Source organism: Paroedura picta, chromosome 2 (assembly GCF_049243985.1).
Source record: "Paroedura picta isolate Pp20150507F chromosome 2, Ppicta_v3.0, whole genome shotgun sequence".
Classification (NCBI taxonomy): domain Eukaryota; kingdom Metazoa; phylum Chordata; class Lepidosauria; order Squamata; family Gekkonidae; genus Paroedura; species Paroedura picta.
In genome coordinates this window covers 28,189,569-28,208,410 of record NC_135370.1, presented here as the reverse complement: position 1 = coordinate 28,208,410, position 18,842 = coordinate 28,189,569, and the positions used below count along the sequence as shown (strand labels likewise).

Genomic DNA, 18,842 nt, shown 5'->3' with positions numbered 1-18,842 from the left:
TTTGGGAGGGGAGGGACTTCACTGGGCTTCCAAGTCCACACAGTCCCCCTTCCAGGTGCCTGTTCTCTCCTGGGGGACTGGTCCCTATTGTCTGCAGACGAGCTGGAGTCCTGGGGGATCCGCAGGCCCCACCCGGAGGTTGGCATCCCTAGTTCCTCCCTCCCCCACTCAGCATGCCTTCCTTCCCCCAGGCTGATTACTCCCCCCCCCCCCGGCTTCCTTGTTTCCCTCCCCACCTGCTGGCTTGGTTCACTCACTCCCTTAAGGATCTCTCTCAAAGTCTAGGGTTCCCAACTCCAGCTTTCGAGACTCCTGGAGATTTGGGGGCGGAGCATGGGAAGGACAGGGTGTGGGGGAGGGGTATGGTGCCCTAGAGTCGACCTTCCAGGAAATCCAAATGTGTAGTGTGCATGATGCAGAGGTATCTTCCTGGGGCATCGGAGGAGATGGGTAGTCAGCATAGGTAGATTAAGAACCTTCTTAATATTTTCCATATAATCTCCTCCTGTCCTGATTGGCTCTTTGGAGACTTCCTGCTCCTTTGGCCGTATGTCTTCCCTGCTTGCCTCCTGAATAAACTGAATGAACACAGGATGGAACAGTTAGAGCATTAGGACTCTCTCTGTGTCTCCCTTTCCACACCAGGTTTTTCTCTTCTCAATAAAAGGATTTTATTCTTTCAATCCCCATGGCAGCTCACCTCTCTTTGCATATTTAGACTCTGCCAACACCAACACAGCCATTTCCTGCAAGGGAACTGGTCCCTGTGGTCTGGAGCCCAACTCACCCCCTGCAGTGCTTGCCACTAGTTGATGTTGGGTGCCATTTTGGGATCCCTCTGGACTGGCCACCCTAAAGGTCACCCAGACTTTTCTTCCCCCCAGGACACCCGTGCATGTGCAAAGGGCAGAGTTAGCGTTTTGGGTTTTGTTTGAGTGCCCCTAATTATTATTTTTTTTTAATTTAAATCCTACAAGCTAGGCTCCAGCAATATGTGGACCGAGAAGTTCCAGAAGTACAGGCAGGATTTCGAAGAGGCAGAGGAACTAGAGATCAAATTGCCAACATACGCTGGGTCATGGAGAACGCTAGGGAGTTCCAGAAGAGCATCTACTTCTGCTTCATTGACTATGCTAAAGCCTTTGTTTGTGTGGAGCACAACAAATTGTGGCAAGTTCTTAAAGAGATGGGAATACCAGACCATCTTATTTGTCTCTTGCGAAACCTATATGCAGGTCAAAAAGCAACACTGAGAACCGAGCATGGAATCACTGACTGATTCAAAATTGAGAAAGGAGTTCAGCAAGGCTGTATACTGTCACTTTGCCTATTTAACATGTATGCAGAGCACATCATGAGAAAGGCGGGGTTAGCTGAGTCACAAATTGGGATCAAGATTGCAGGGAGAAATATCAACAACCTCAGATATGCAGATGATATCACTCTAATGGCAGAAAGCACAGAGGAATTAAAGAACCTGTTGATGCGGGTGAAGGAGGAGAGTGCAAAAGTTGCCTTGAAACTCAACATCAAGAAAATGAAGATCATGACACCCAGCCCTCTCAATTCCTGGCAAATAGATGGGGAAGAAATGGAGATAGTGAAACATTTTATTTTCCTGGGCTCCAAGATCACTGCAGATGGGGACTGCAGCAAAGAAGTTAAAAGGTGCTTACTACTGGGGAGGAAAGCTATGGCAAATCTAGACAGCATCCTAAAAAGCAGAGACATCACCCTGCCAACAAAAGTGCTTCTAGTCAAGGCTATGGTATTCCCAGTTGCAATGTATGGCTGTGAAAGTTGGACCATAAGGAAGGCTGAGCGTCAAAGAATTGAGGCTTTTGAACTCTGGTGCTGGAGAAGACTATTCTTGTGGGTCCCTTGGACTGCAAGGTGAACAAACCTGTCAGTCCTAGAGGAGATCATCCCTGACTGCTCCTTAGAAGGCCAGATCCTGAAGATGAAACTCAAATACTTTGGCCACCTCATGAGAAGGAAGGACACCCTGGAGAAGAGCCTGATGCTGGGAGTGATTGAGGGCAAAAGTAGAAGGGGACGACAGAGAATGAGGTGGCTGGATGGAGTCACTGAAGCAGTATGTGCAAACTTAAATGGATTCTGGGGAATGGTAGAGGACAGGAAGGCCTGGAGGATCATTGTCCATGGGGTCGCGATGGGTCGAGCACGACTTCCCAAAAGGTACTAATTTTGAACATTTATGTCAAAGAACAACCACTGAGGAAAATCCCCTTTGAAAACGGGAGATATCTGAAACCCGTTCTGGTTGGATGCTACAATAAACCTACATAATAAAAAGAGACTTTTAAACTTTTCTTTATCCTGTATCAGTTCTGTTAATGTTGTCAGTAGCCTTCGGATGGGTTTTTTTCTCTCTTTGTGTGAGGCACTGCCCAATGAGGATGTGCTTAGCGATTGGGCCCTGCCTCTGACAGGTCACGCCCACTCAGGACTTTGGCCCAATCAGAGCCCTTGGCCGGGCTGTTGCAATCCAGCAAGGAGGGTCTGCGAAAAGCTTGTTTGGTGTACTCTGAGTTACCAGGAACCAGCGGTTGTCTCCTAGCCACTCACCCCAGCCCGGAAGGGTCAACTCTGACTGTCCAAGGCTTTCCAAGGTCTCAGCCCATTTGGGTCTGCAGCAGAAGAGCTTGGTTCGAGGCCAACGGTCAGAATATGCAAGACCTGTAGAGCAGTGGTCCCCAACCTTTCTGAGGCTGGGGACCGGCTGGGCATCGGGCCGCGCCCGCGCATCGGGCCACACTCGCAGGCCACGCCCGCGCATTGGGCTGCGCCCGCGGGCCGCAACCGCACGATGCGCGGCCCGGCCCTGATTCCCTCTCCCCGCCCTCCCGCAGTAAGAAGCTTCCTGGGCCGCAAGCTAAAGAGGGTTGACCCTCTTTAGCTTCCGGTGCTAGACAGATCTTGATTGGTTCCCCCTCCCCCGGTGAGCTAGGAGACCAGTGAGCCATTCTTCCATAGCAGGGCTGTAAAAGTATGTTTGCATGCCCCCACCACCACGCCTTGTAGTCGGGGACCGCCTCCGAGGGTGGGAGAGAGCCGGCGGCCCGGCCACAGCAGCTACATGCAAACGCACACGCGCAGTTGCCGCGCATGCACATTTTCACCACTAGGTGGCGCTAACGTGCATACGCAGAACAGCCGCACGTGTGCGTTTTCGGCAGCAGGGGCGCAAACACGCACGCGCGGCGGCTCCGCGCGCGCGTGTTTGCGTAGCGGCTGTGCCAGCGGCCGCGCCTGCCTCTTCCCCCCTCTCGCTGCGGGGGGAGGGGAAGGCAGGCGCGGCCGCTGGCGGCCCGGTACCATGGCCTTAACGGCCCGGTACCGGGCCACAGACCGGGGGTTGGAGACCTCTGCCGTAAATATCATGAGTTCCTCTGAGACAGTTGTGGCTTCCCAAAAGAAGCAGCTTAGGTGGGAGGAACAACCCAAAGAATACTAAGGAAAGGATGTAGTTTGAGGGCAGAAGAGCTTCAGGTAGGGTCCCCAGGTGCCCACTTCAAGGCAGACACTTCCTGTGATGGCAGCCCTTGTCCACCCAAGTGAGAAGTATCAGGTGCCCTCCGAGGCTGGCGGGCAGAAGCAAGACCCAAACCATGACCATTTCTGCATAGAGGTGGACAATTCGTGCCACCTCCTGCTTGTAAAAGTGCGATTGTAAACCGCACACTTGACCGCTTGCTGATGGGAGACCCCTCCCGCATTATTCTGCCATCTCATCATGGCTTTTCCCTTCCCGACAAGGTGGCAGAGAAGCCGGAAGTGTGTACAACCTGCAGGTTTCTTCCTGCTCCTCAGGTTGTCAATCATTGTAAGCCACCAATCCCCTCTCAGTGGTGGTTTTGGGGATTCAAACATTCTCTTCTTCTTCTTCTTCTTCTTCTTCTTCTTCTCCTCCTCCTTCTCCTCCTTCTTCTCCTTCTTCTTCTCCTTCTCCTCCTTCTTCTTCTTCTCCTTCTCCTTCTTCTCCTTCTTTTTCTTCTTCTTCTTCTCCTTCTCCTTCTTCTTCTTCTTCAGAGTAGTTGCAAAAAGTAGTTGCCTCTATGGGTGCCTCACATCAGCAGATCCTTCATGGATGCTCCTTGCTTGCTTCTGCAAAGCACGCTGACCTTCTCTTCCTCAAAAAGGAGGAAGTGGGTGGGGTAGCTCAGATTAAACAGAGCACATGGCTCAGAATTCCCTGCAACCTCACAGTGTTCATTAGGTGTCACTAGTGAGCTGCTTACACTGCTGAACAGCAGCCCCACAGGGCTGACTTCACCAAATTGCTTGCTGATTGCCATTCCAACACAGTTCTCTTAGGGCTGTTTCCGCAGAGCAGTCCTGTCAGAGGTGTCTGTTGTGGGAGAGGAAGGGAATGGTCCCACTTCGGGACTCCTTGGGGTCGTGGATATTTAAAAAATATATATAAATTAAAAGATCTCCTTTGCCCAATTCCTCAGGGCAGCTAAGGAATTGTAATTGTAAAATCATTGCAGCGTAGTATCATAGAGTTGGATCAGCCCCAAGCATCTGGGATAAGGATCTGTCCAGTCACTGCTTGAAGACAACCAGGGAGGGGGAGCTCCCCACCTCCTTAGGCAGCCCCTTCCACTACTGAACTAGACTCCTAGAATCCTAGAGTGGGAAGGGGCCATGCAGGCCATCTAGTCCCACCCCGCACTCAATGCAAGGCTGTCAGTGAGGGGAGCTCCCCACCTCCTTAGGCAGCCCATCCCACTGCTGAACTAGACTCCTAGAATCCTAGAGGGGGAAGGGGCCATGCAGGCCACCTAATCCCACCCCCTGCTCAGTGCAGGATCAGCCTTAAGCATCCAGGAGACGGATCTGTCCAGCCGCTGTTTGAAGACGGCCAATGAGGGGGAGTTCCCACCTCCTCAGGCAGCCCATCCCACTGCTGAAGTACTCAGACTGTACAGAAAGATTCCCTGATCTGTAGCCTGTACCTTTCTACCCATAGTTTAAATCCATGACTGTGGGTCCTCTCCTCTGCCATCACCAGGAACTGTTCCCTGCCCTCCTCCAAATGACAACCTTTGAGATACTTTAAGCGAGCCGTCCTGTCCCCTCTCCACCTCCTCTTCCCCAGACCTTTCCTCACTTGGCTTGGCCGTCTCCTCTTCACCGTCTCCATTTTGTCCATGTCCTTTCTGGAGTGGGGCCTCCAGAACTGGACATGGGATTCCAGGAGCAGTCTAAGCAATGTGGGATGTACGGTGGGACTCGGACATCTTGCGATTTTGATGGGATGCCTCTTTTCATACAGGCCAAGGCTGCCTTTGCCTCCTTTACCGCCACATCACCCTGTCTGCTCGCCTTTAGCTTCCCGTCCCCAAGTGCCCCAAGGTCTCATTCACACACCCTGCTTCCCTGAAGTGTCTCTCCCACCCAGAGTGCTTGGCTCCCTTTTTGGGACCCAAAGGGAGAACTCTGCACTCCTCCGTTCTCACTGGCCCTCTTTCCAGCATGTTCCGATCTCACTGAATTCCATCTCTGCCTTCGGGGGTGTTCTTCACAACTGAATCCTAACCAAGTAAAGTCCCAAATCCCTAAATACCTGCGATTTATAACCCATTAACCCCCTCCCCGAGGAAATAAATTGGCCTTTCAGGGCTTCCTAAACTTTTCTAAGGTAGGGTCTCCCCCCCCTCCTCAGGGCACCCACAGTGTGGAAACGGCAAGATATAATGCAAAAGCGGCAGTAGGGACCAGTGGCCCATTCTGGACACACTGGATAATGCACTTTCAGTGTGCTTTTGCAACTGGATTCTTCGAAAGGACATTGAAAGCGCATCATCTAGCGTAGTGATCCCCAACCCGTGAGCCGCGGACCACATGTGGTCCTTCGACTAATTGGAGGTGGGCCCTGAAGGATACCTTCCCCCCCCCGGCCCTTTACTTCATCCCCCCCCCCCCGGCCCTTTACATTACAACACACTTTGGGACTATCTCTTTGTAGAGAAACAAGCTCAGGGTAACCATTGATTTGACATTGTCATGAGTTAAAATTTCCATGAAAAGAAAATGTTCCTTATGTTCATTGCTGTGGCGTATCTGTATCTTTTGTTTTGTTTTGTTTGTTTATTTGTTTATTTGTTTGCTTGTTTTCTTTTTTTTAAATAATTTTGTTTATTATTATATAAAGCATTTACAGAAAAATTGAGAAGAAAAAGCAACCAGCTGATATGGTTTGCCATCTCTTTTAACATACATATTCAGTTCCCATCACATATTATTCCTAATCTAGAAGTTTTTACCATTTTTCTTAGCCAAGTGATTGTTAATACATATGAGAGTATGATCTGTTATAAGAATACATTCTGTTATTATCTTAAATGATATTAATGCCTATGAAGTATGGTTTGTCATCCACTTTTAGCATACATATTGACATACATATTCAATTCCCATCGCATATTAATCCTGATCTAGGAGTTATTACCATCTTTCTTAGCAAAGTAGTTGTTGATACATATGAGAGTATAATCTATTATAAGGATATATTCTATTATTGTCTTAGATGATATAAAGTCAGTTCCCTTCATATATTGGTCCTGTCCTAAAAGTTCTGCTGTCTTTCCCCCAGGAAGTCAGGAGAATACTCCATTCTTCAACTCATGAAAAGAAAATGTTCCTTATGTTCATTGTTGTGGCGTGTCTGTATCTTATTTTGAAGGGATGTTTAAACAGTACCAGGGCAGGGCATCCCTAGCCTAGCCACGACGGAGCCATGCTATAGCCCACCCGCAGGCGAGGACAGCCGTCCACCAGAAGGAGGCGCCGAGGAGACGCCGCCGCCACCGAACACACCACCAAGCCGCCTAGGAGCCGCCGCCCGACCCGCCGAGGAGCCGCCGCTGCCGCCACCTCACACAACACCAAGCCGCCTGGGAGCCGCCACCCGACCCGCCGAGGAGCCGCCGCCGCCGCACACAACACCAAGCCGCCTGGGAGCCGCCGCCTCACCCGCCGAGGAGCCGCCGCACACAACACCAAGCCGCCTGGGAGCCGCCGCCCGACCCGCCGAGGAGCCGCCGCCGCCACCACCGCACACAACACCAAGCCGCCTGGGAGCCGCTGCCCGACCCGCCGAGGAGCCACCGCCGCCGCACACAACACCAAGCCGCCTGGGAGCCGCTGCCCGACCCGTCGAGGAGCCGCCGCCACACACAAAACCAAGCCGCCTGGGAGCCGCCGCCCCAAGCCGCAGCCTCCCTTCTCCATTCCTTTCTTTCCCCGCCGCGAAAACAAGCACGCCCCACCGCCGCAGTCCGCCACTCTCAACCACGCTGGCTCTCTCAGTGATCAAAGTTAACAAATGCATACCAATAAATAGGAAGATAAATGTCCTTGAAGGTGCCACTAGGTTTTTGCGGGTTCCAGAGGGTCTCTCTTCCCCCAAGCAATGGATCTTCCGACTATAACTAAAACCTGGCTGGTGGGAATGCAGGGGTGAGAGGGCAGGCAGGTTGCCTTCACGCTCCCCTTTCCGTCCTGCAGCTGCCCTTGACTGTCCAGGAGATTTACAGCCGCCTCCCCATCATCCGGGATGCCTTCGCCAAGCAGGAGGCCAAGAGGGCCATCTGCTCCCTGGCGTGCAGGCCTGTCGGCGGAGTGGTGGACTGCCTTCTGGAAGTCTCCGTGGGCTGTGACGGGTAGGTGGGGCAGCTATTTAGTGTGGGTTGTGGGGTCGGGAGATTCCGGGAGGTTTGGGTGATGTTTGGGAAGAAACACAGGCAGGATACTCTCCCCCCAGCAGCACCCCCCAGCCTCTGCCCCCCCAGGTCTCCAGGGATCTCTGGGCAATCCTCCCGACAACCCTCACCCTCCCCACCGCCGGGAAGGGAGCTCCAGCAAGCCTGATCCCATCCGATCTCCGGAGACAAGCCAATGCCCTGGCCAGTCTCTGGAGGGGAGGCCTCCAAGGGGTTCGGGGGCAGTTCCTCCCAGGAACACGAGGGGTCAGGATGCAGAGCCAGGAAAGGGCCAACCACCTGCCAACGCCCCTGGCCTGGCTGCCAGACAGCCCCCAGGTCTGCTGGCTACGCTACACACCCCGGATGAGAAACAGCAAGAGAGCCGGGAATGGAACAGAGTCTTGGTGCCCCCAGGGAGAGCTCCTTGTGGTCCTGCCTGGCTGGGAACGGGTTCAAGGATGTCAAGAGTCCAGTAGGCCACGATCCACGGATTGACCCAGCACAAGTGTCTGCATGTGTCCCTGTCATCCAGGGTTCACCCCGGTGAAAAAAGCCATTCCAACTGTCCTCTCCTCCAGTTCGTGATGGTGCAAATACGCGTTGGCCAGTTTGAATGTCATCACCATGTGCACTTTGTTGAATTTGAACAGCACCCTGTGTGAGGAAAACACGAAATCCCCAAAGGGTCAGCGACTCCGAAGGTTCAAAGTCAGGAACGACTGGGCCCTGCTACCCCTGTGGTGGCTGCAGCGCATGCGACCCGGTCATTCCGGCCACAGCAGCTGCATGTAAACGCACACACGCAGTTGCCGCGCATGTGCGTTTTCGCCACTAGGTGGCGCTAACGCACATGCGCAGAAGAGCTGCACGTGTGCGTTTTCGCCAGCAGGTGGCGCAAACACGCACCCGCGGCGCAAACACGGCCGCGCCTGCCTCTTCCCCCCCTCTCGCTGCGGGGGGAGGGGAAGGCAGGTGCGGCCGCTCGCGGCCCGGTACCATGGCCTTAACGGCCCAGTACCGGACCGCAGATCAGAGGCCTCCATACGTAACCACTACAAACACCCTGGCTCTCCAAGGTTTGGCCCCTGTTTCTTTTGGGTTTCACTTGGGCCCATTATGCACGGCCGCCGAAACGGCGAGTTCGGGTCACATGGTAAACGCGGAGGGGGAAGACACGAAGCAAACCGGTTATGCACGGGATGGGGCGCGGCGGCGGCAAAACCTGGAGCGGCGGGTTTGATGGGAGACTCGGTGTAAGGGAGGGTCCCCAACCTCTTTGAGCCTGCAGGCAGCTTTAGGTCAGGATGCAGAGCCAGGAAAGGGCCAACCACCTGCCCACGCCCCTGGCCTGGCTGCCAGACAGCCCCCAGGTCTGCTGGCTATGCTACACACCCCGGATGAGAAACAGCAAGAGAGCCGGGAATGGAACAGAGTCTTGGTGCCCCCAGGGAGAGCTCCTTGTGGTCCTGCCTGGCTGGGAACGGGTTCAAGGAGGTCAAGAGTCCAGTAGGCCACGATCCACGGATTGACCCAGCACAAGTGTCTGCATGTGTCACGGTCATCCAGGGCTCACCTCGGTGAAAAAAGCCATTCCAATTGTCCTCTCCTTCAGTTCGTGATGGTACAAATACGCGTTGGCCAGTTTGAATGTCATCATCATGTGCACTTTAGTGAATTTAAACAGCTCCCTGTGTGAGGAAAACACGAAATCCCCAAAGGGTCAGCGACTCCGAAGGTTCAAAGTCAGGAACTACTGGGCCCTGCTACCCCTGTGGCGGCTGCAGCGCATGCGGCATCCCCCAATCTGTCTCAGGAGGCTGCAGAGTGAGCCCCAACGAAAGTGCTGTCTTTTAGGAAGCAGCATCTAATGGACAACAGGGATGCCAGACCCCAGGTAGGAGCTGGGGCTCCCCCCGTTCCACAGCTCCTCTCCAGGGGACGGAGATCTGTCCCCCTAGAGAAAAGGGCTGCTTGGGAGGGAGGACTCCCTCGCACTCTCCTCCACTCAGGTCCCCCCTGCCCCCAATCCCACCGATTCTCTGCTCCACCGCCAAAGGCTCTCTAGTGAGTCAGCTGGCTCCTTCTGGCCGGCCGGCCCGTCCCTCTTGGCCTGCCTCTTCTTACCTGACGAGCTCAAAAACCCCTTCGAAGAAAGTACCCGGCTGCTGCAGTTTGTCCCAGGTGCCTTGTATCGTCAATATGTTGTACACCCTGCAGAAGCCCATGCATGCGATGAGGTTCTTCAGGGCCTGGACGCCAGAGCTGAACGGAGCAAAGGAGAAGGTGTCCCCAGAAGCCGTTTTGCCCTGCCGGACCGCCTCTAAGGACAGGGGTGGCCCCTGCTGGCAGGCGCTCATGGGAACTGTAGTCCAAGTCCATCTGGCCATTTTGTCTATGGCCATCTGGAGAGCCACACTTTGCATGTCTATTGCTTGGGTTTTGCTGCTAGCCTAGCCTGGCCTGGCCAAATCAGGGGTATGGCCACTGTGGAGGGCACAGACACACCTCAGAGCCCTCTAAGGGCAAGTGACTGATGGGGACCCCCGGAAGGGGCTTCCAAGACCAATGGAAGGCAGAGGTGGGTGGCCATTGCCTTCCTCTGCAGACCTTTTGTGGTCATCCTTTCTGTTGGCAGAGTTTATAGATGCCCTGGCTGCTGGAAGAATAAATAGCTTATTGAGAAGAGAAGCAGCTTTGTGAAGAAGAGAGGAGAGAGATGGTCCTAACAGTCTAACTGACTAATAGTTTTCTTCCCAAAGCAATTGGGAGCAAGTGTGCTCAAAGGAGCAGGAGCCAATGAGGACACGGGCAGAGTGTTTGGAAAAGACCAGGACGTTCCTAATCTACACGTGCTACTTCACTCCTCCGGCGCAGACAGGATCCAGGAGGACAAAGTCTGAATCCCATGTTGTGAAATCTCAGTGGATGTCCATGGGCCCATCGCATGCTCTCCACCTAGCCTACCTCATAGGGTTGCTGTGAGGATAAAATGGAGGAGGGGCAAAAGACGTCAGCTGCCATTGTGGGGGGAAGCGAGTAGCTTGTAGCTGAAGGACAGGTGAGATCCGTCCCTGTCTCATGGGAGAGCAGAACCGGGCCCATCTCCGATCTTGGCTTCTTACCTCACTACTCCGGATGGTTCTGAGGCCTCAGAATAATTTGACCTCCTGGATCCTTTCCTGCTCGATCCCAGGGAGTAACTGATTTGAGTCACCAGCGCTATCGGCAGGTGTGGGAATTTTCCCTGGACAACTTCAGCAGCGTTGGGCAGGGTCAGGATCCAGCGCAAGGCATTGGTGGCCTGGGGGGAGGAGAAGGAGGGATGGATTCAACAGAGGCCACCAAGAACCAGAGAACCTGCCAGGCAGCCCCTCCTGCGGACCCTGCGCAGAGACCAGGGGCTGAGTTCCAGACCACAGAGACCAGTTCCCCCGGAGACAAGGGCTACTCTGCAGGTCTGGCATTAGGCACCATCCCTCCACCACAACTACAAGGCAGAAGACTCAGGAGGGGAAAACCTGCGTCTAAAACAGGACAATTTTAGATGCAATCAACAAACTTGCTCTCTTTCTCTGAATTTGGTTTTGGCTGTAGCGACACCCAAAACAATGGTTTCTGCCAAAAAGCTTTCAGCAGCTATGGTCGAAGCAAATTTCTTTTTACAATTTCCAGGAAAACAGGGTTGCACTTACCTGTAACTGTTGTTCATCGAGTGGTCTTCTGTGCAGTCACACATGGGGGTTCTGCGGAATCGCAGGCCTGCCACGGAGAGAAACTCGCAAGCTTTTATACATATAAAATTCTAGAAGCTCCCAAGAGTGCTCACCTCTCCCCTACAGAGGGTGACTTTCCCGCCCAAAGTCACATGATGTGGGAGGGGTTAGCACTCTCCCCTCAGTTCTCCTTCCTGCCGCCGGAACAGGCAAGTCAATCCATTATCAGCGGCCCACTGCGGGGAAGGAGGGAGGGTTGTGTGACTGCACAGAAGACCACTCGATGAACAACAGTTACAGGTAAGTGCAACCCTGTTTTCATCTTCGTGGCTTCTGTGCAGTCCCACATGGGAGACTAGCAAGATCACGCACCCTGGAGGTGGGTGTGGGCTTACATAGCAGAAAATGGATTGAATCCACTCTACCCACAGAACCTCTCTCCAGGAGTTGACATCTATAACAGTGGTGGACAAATGTGTATCATTGATCAGGTCACTCCACTGCGGATGTCTATTAGAGGCAATCCAGGCAAGAAGACTGCAGAAAAAAACTCTGAGAACATGTAATTCAGAGAGATACCAATAGGGCCATCTACTTCAGGCAAAGCTTGTCAGTTTATGGAAACATCATTCAACATGGTAATATCTGTACTGAGGCCCTTCTACACATTCATGGATCAGTAAGGCAAGTAACGATTTCTACATTGCCTGGATCAGCCCATTCCATTATTTACTTGTTTGGTTTTTTTAACCAAACATATCCCATACATATAGCCCTCTCTGCTTCAGAACCAGGTGTCAAGTCAGGAGTAACTTAGAAATCACTTGGGGAAGAAAAACCATGTTCGGTTTTAATACTACTCATCTCGATGAAATCTTAGAGAAGAGAGGGCCATCAGATAAGGTAGACGTTTCCTCCAACCTTCAGGCTGAATCCACGGCCATCCAAAAAGGATGTACTGTAATACATAAATCTGTCAATCAATGAATCAAAGAAAAGGGCAGATTCACAAATGCATTTTTAACGGTTGAGTTGCTAACATCTTGCTATCCTGATCTAGAAACATTTCCATCTACACCAATAGAACAAGTAGAAGAGGGTTTGTGGTTTACCACCCACGCCCTCAAGACCCTAAATATTAACCACCAGCCAGGAATAGCAGACGAACTATCAGTTGGAATTGCCTGACCACTAGGTGATGGTGGAGGTCTCTATGCAGGAATTCTGGTTCTGTCAGACAGGCAATGAACCTGTATGCTTGCAGTAGGAAACACACTCCACTTGGTCTACAGGTTGCTTCAGAAATGCAGTGTACACTGTCCAGTTAGAACTTTCAAATACCATATCTAGGAATCCTGCAAGGGAAGAAGAAGGTTAATGAAGAATGGAAAGGTTTCCCCAGTGGGTTGTGAACCCGCTGATACCCCAGAGCACAACATGCATTGATTCCAGTAGCAAATGAGTACCCTGTACTGCTTCTTGCAGCAAAAAAGGAACTATGTTTGGAGTGTCCATTATTGACACTCATATGTGACCGCAATCATTGCTTAATCTTCCCTGTATCAATCCAATTCAATATATGCGCTGAGGCTAGCACCAAAGCACACTGAGGTTTCCCATCATGTAGATGACAGAGACATGTTGTACAGAACCTGAGCACTGTAACATAACCTCAGGTAGCCTGTTTCCACCATAGTAATTCATATAGGTTTATGCCATGGAGTCATCTGTAGGCAAACAGGACCTGCTGTTCTTGAATCCTGCACAACAAAGAATCAAAGACACATTAATAGCTCTGAATTTTGAGTCTTATTAATAGTCTAAATAGATGTTCTGACCCGGTACTCAGACAATAATAGTACAACGCTTTCCACAGTCAAATAACAAGGCAACTGTGAGGATTTCAAAGTCAAAGGAGATAGTATCAAGGTATCCCCTACTAGAGATTCAATGTGATGGGTGTAAGAGTATGATCTTAGAGATCCTGCTTCAAATCCCCACTCTGCCATGGAAATTTGCAGAGTGACTCTTTCTCAACTTATCCTACCTCACAGGGTCACTGTGAGGAGAAAGTGGAAGATCACTATATCAGAGCCCTCAGGAGAGTCAAGGGAATAGGGAGTTTCAACCAAAGGTGTTCCTTAAAGATTCTACTTTTTTTGTTTTTGTTTTTTTGTTTTTTCCCCCACACCCACCCCCCAGGGGGTGGAAATCTGTTTTCCAGAGGGATAGCCTCAGTAGTCCTTTCAATGGAAAAAACATTGTGAAATAGATCCATAAATGCCACATTTCAATAGGGAATGAGCACAGATGCTGCAGACCCACAACCTGGACAGCATGCCCAAGGCTCACTGAAGACTGGATTCAAAATACAAAAGGGAACCTGCCTGACCATCCAGTCACTGAAATAGGGATACACATAGCAACTATATAGCCTGATGTGATCCACTATAGTTGCAATATAAGTTGGGAATAACCAAGTTGCAGACACTAGACCAAAAAGCAACACATTATAAACATAATAAAAAGCATTATGTAGAAATGCAGGAATGGATGTAAGAAGCCTTAAGCCTTAAGAGTGATTATGGCAGACCATAAGCTTTTTGACAAATGAGGGAGACTCTTGTTCATGACATATGAACTCCTCAATCTCTCTGTACTTAGTATGTCACCCAACATACAGGATAGCTGTTTCACCTACACTCTTTAGGACTATTATATACATAAAGGTAAAGGTATCCCCTGTGCAAGCACCGAGTCATGTCTGACCCCTGGGGTGATGCCCTCCAGTGTTCCCCCAGCAGACAACACAGGGTGGTTTTCCATTCCCTTCCCCAGTCATTACTGTTTTACCGCACAGCAAGCTGGGTACTCATTTTACCAACCTCGGAAGGATGGATACACACACTATATATATATATATATATATATATATATATATATATATATATATATATATATATATTTACATTTATACACAAATACACAGGTATACAGCAACACTGTCTCTAAGGATGGCTGCCACTTCATCGATCAGGAATGGTGGATGCCAAACGGAGGCTACACCAAATGCTCTGCATCATAAATATACAAATACAAAAACATTATTATTATTATCACTGTTTCCCAAACATGGGAACAATAGGATAAGTTTCCAGAAAATATACAAAGGACCCCCAATGCTGGGGCTGCAGATTCCCTGGGGATTAAGCAGAATTTCCATTCGTAGCATCCCCTTACCCTCTATTTTGAGGGGTGCACAGCTGCATTTGAGTGGGCGGGATTGTTTGGTAGATCTGATCAGGATAAAAGAAGATCCTGACTATGGGAACCTGCATGCTTACCGTTGCCAATATTTTGGCTGTCAATATGAATTTCTTTATGTGCCCAAGCATCTCATATGTCTGAGCACTAAATGTTTACCATCAAAAGGAAAACCCCCCAGGTTTAGACCTTATTCAGGGAACCACGGGGAATGATTAGCCAAGAATGATGATGCATTACAATATAGGCTGGCATTACCGTATTGTGGCTTTTTGCCCCCTTTCCTGAAGCATTCAATTGCCACTCTCCACATTTGAGTTGTACTGCCACTATGCCAGTGGATCCCCTATGCGTCATAAAATATATTTTCCTTCCCTCAGTTTCAAAAAGCGGGGAGGGAGGAAGGTGACAAACAGATCTAATCATTGCTGGTTGTACATCCAAATGATGGAGGTGGCTCTAATTTAAAACAATCCAAAATAAGAACAGCCTTTCCTCCTGAGTCTAAACATCCTGTTTTTCTGCTAATGCAGGTGTGAATGCAAGTTTACTCAGGGCCTCTGTAGACAGAAGGCTATAATACCCTTGCTTTTATAAAAATCAGTTCTGAGATGATCTCAGATCCTTTGCCAGCAACTGTGTCAAAGATTCACTTGTGGTGGCAGCAGGTAATGGCATCTATATAGCCTAGGACCACATGTCCAATCTCTTTCCCAATCTTTCCTGGGTGTTGGGAAGGTGGGCAGAGCTTACTTGCAGAGCTGACGCAAAAAGTTGGGGACAGGGGGAGAGCACCATTGCCTGTCCTTTGGATTTTCCCACAGTCTGTGGTGACATTTAGCAGTGATGCTCAGTGGCACTGCTGGGCAACGATGATTGGTGCTGATGCTTGGCAGCAGCGCTTGGTGGCAATACTATGGAGGCAAGCATGCTCAGAGTCTCATTGTCAGAGAGCTGACAGATTGGTGAGTTGTGTGTCAACACAGCACCCCTTGGCACCAAATTATGACATTTATCATCACATGGAGTCATGACTTACGTGATCAAGGACTCTCAGTGCCAGGCAGCCCTTGGGAATCAGCCAGCAGCAGCAGATCTTGACATCAAGGAAATGGTGCCTGCTGGCATCAAGGAGACAAATCGCCTCTAAATGCGAACGATAAACAGGCCGATGCCGAACTTCTTCTGTCTCCTTCATCGGTGGGCTACGAGAGGCCCTAGAGAGGGCAGATTCCTCCTTCGATTAGGCACCACCAGAACTGGCACTGAGCTCACCTGCAGTGGCTGCTGGCCATAAATCAGCCACTAGGGCTCTCTCTCCTTCATCAGTGGGCTAGATGTGGCCCTAGAGAGGGCAGATTCCTCCTCCAATTAAGCACCACTGAGACTGGCACTGAGCACACCGACAGTGGCTGCTGGCCATAAATCAGCCGCTGGGGCTCTCCTTCACCAGTGGGCAAGATGTGGCCCTAGACAGGGCAGATTCCTCCTTCGCTTAGGCACCACTGGGACTGGCCCTGAGCACACCGACAGTGGCTGCTGGCCATAAATCCGCCGCTGGGGCTCTCCTTCTCCAGTGGGCAAGATGTGGCCCTAGACAGGGCAGACTCCTCTTTCGATTAGGCACCACTGGGACTGGCACTGGGCACACCTGAGGTGGCTGTTGGCCATAAATCAGCCGCCGGCGCTCTCTCTCCTCGCAGGTCTGAGGCGCCGAGGCCGTCTCTCAGAGAACTTCCAGACAAACTGCTCTTCCTCCCCTCGATTTCTGGGGTGGTTTGGCAGCAAGGCTGAGGCACTGTCCCCTGTCAGAACAGAGGCGAAGGACTCAGCTTTTCATTTGGGGCTAATTCACCCCACTTTATTCTCTCTCTCTCTCTCTCTCTTTTTTTTAAATTATTTAATTATTTAAATTATTTTAATTACTTATTTAAACAAGGCCGCAAATATTTAAAACAGTGGCCCATAGTATCAAAATTCTGAGTCATTCGCCTTCCTTCTGAATCTGAGGTAAAAATTTCTCTTCAGCTTGCTGAACAGTCCTCTCTCAGAGGCGGCAGAAAAAGAACTGAGGGGAGAGTGCTAACCCCTCCCACATCATGTGACTTTGGGCGGGAAAGTCACCCTCTGTAGGGGAGGGGTGAGCACTCTTGGGAGCTTCTAGAATTTTATATGTATAAAAGCTTGCGAGTTCCTCTCCGTGGCAGGCCTGCGATTCCGCAGAACCCCCATGTGGGACTGCACAGAAGCCACGAAGATGAACAAAGGTTTACGGGTAACAATTCTCCTTGGCTGCTGATGTCACCTTCACTTGGGAAGCCTTTATCAATTTTGCAGCATAAATTATTTTTCTGGATGGATGCTTGCCTCTTTTTTCCAGTTAAGAGAACAACGTCCTCTTAGAATTTTGAGAATCTTTAAGAGTTCATTGACTTACAGATAACAGTAAGTGTCAAAATGTCTTGTACAAAACGAAATCTACTCTTTAATACTTATTGATTCATATTCATTCAAGTGCGTACTCTTTAATACTTTATGTACTCTTTAATACTTATTGATTCATATTCATTCAAGTGCGTAGCCGTGTCAGTCTGAAGTAGCACAACAAAAGTTTGAGTCCAACAGCACCTTTAAAGGCAGCAAAGATTACAGATAATTTAGCTGAACAAGAATAACAAGCAACAACAATCATAACAACGAGGGAGATGGTATGATGAATGCATTTTTACCCTAGAATCATGACTTATAAGCCCTCTGTTACTCGTAAAATACTGCAAAGTGCTTTTCTGCTCAACTGATGGAAGCGGCCGGGCAGAAACGACCGTTTTGCATGTCACCGCAAGGAAAAGGCAATGAAGAAAAAGACGGCAAGCAAGTGGGCTTACGGCTTCTCAAACTGTCCTGTTTTAGACACAGCTTTTCCTGTGGTGTGGGAATTCTGTCCCCCCCTCTGAGATCCCTCCTCCCACCTCCAAAACATTTCCTGCCCAGCCTCCCCGGCCCTGGATGGCCAGGCTCTTCCCAACCCGGAGCTGGCGGCCCAAAGGGACCCAGAGCAGTCCTGGTGGGGCTTTGTACCGGCAGAGGCAGGAGTGACTTGCTGTTGCGCCTCCCAGAGTTTTCCGAGCGGGGGTCTTCGCCCTGCAGGCGTTTCAGCAGCGGCCTCAGGAGCCTGGTGTTGGAATAGGGATCGGAAACCAGGGCTTTCCACACCTCCTTGGCATTGCTGCGGTTTTCAAAACAGAGCAAGAAAGGAAACTCAGGCTTTGGCTCACACTCCCACTGGCGGCCCCAACTGCAGGCCTTCCGTCCCATGGTGAGATCTCTGGGTCAGGGGGGCAGCTGCCGCCAAAGCCCCATCTCCCCACCCACCCTGCCAAGCCGACTGGACCTCCCACGGCCCCTCAGGGAAGTGGCTCAGGGAAGTCCCCTCTAGCCCCTCCCGCTTCCCGAAAGCACTTGGCAGGTGTCAGGCCAAAGATCAGGGCGTGGCCACCGCATGGGGGAGCCCTGCTCTGCTGTGTTCCTCCCCAAACATCACCCCAACCTCCCGGAATCTCCCGACCCCACAACCCACCCTAAACAGCTGCCCCACCTACCCGTCACAGCCCACGGAGACTTCCAGAAGGCAGTCCACCACTCCGCCGACACGCCTGCACGCCAGGGAGCAGATGGCCCTCTTGGCCTCCTGCTTGGCGAAGGCATCCCGGATGATGGGGAGGCGGCTGTAAATCTCCTGGACAGTCAAGGGCAGCTGCAGGACAGAAAGGGGAGCATGAAGGCAACCTGCCTGCCCTCTCGCCCCTGCCTTCCCACCAGCCAGGTTTCAGTTATAGTCGGAAGATCCATTGCTTGGGGGAAGAGATACCGTCTGGAACCTGCAAAAACCTAGCGGCACCTTCAAGGACATTCATTTTCCTATTTATGGGTATGCATTTGTTGACTGTGCTCCCTGAGAGAGCCAGCGTGGTTTAGAGTGGCGGACTGCAATCTGGAGGAGCCTATTAGAATCCACGCCTCCACATGCAGCTCTCTGGGGACCTTGGGCTAGTCCAAGTTCTTTTAGGGCTGTTCTCGCACAGCAGTTTCCCTTAGAGCTCTCTCAGCCCCACCTACCTCTGGGGTGGGGAGA

At 51.1% G+C, this 18,842-nt stretch overlaps 1 protein-coding gene across 5 annotated transcripts in view; it reads right to left on the bottom strand.

Moving 5' to 3' along the window:
- The window catches only part of LOC143829130 (maestro heat-like repeat-containing protein family member 7), an 80,268-nt gene that overhangs the window by 29,196 nt on the left and 32,230 nt on the right, over nucleotides 1-18,842 (bottom strand). For all 5 annotated transcript variants that reach the window (XM_077319515.1, XM_077319516.1, XM_077319519.1 and 2 more), the window contains 3 exons: nucleotides 18,310-18,464; nucleotides 17,789-17,936; nucleotides 10,856-11,034 (listed from right to left, as the gene is read on the bottom strand). In XM_077319515.1, the coding sequence (XP_077175630.1) occupies nucleotides 10,856-11,034; nucleotides 17,789-17,936; nucleotides 18,310-18,464 (482 nt within the window). The remainder of the gene's footprint in view (nucleotides 1-10,855; nucleotides 11,035-17,788; nucleotides 17,937-18,309; nucleotides 18,465-18,842) is intronic.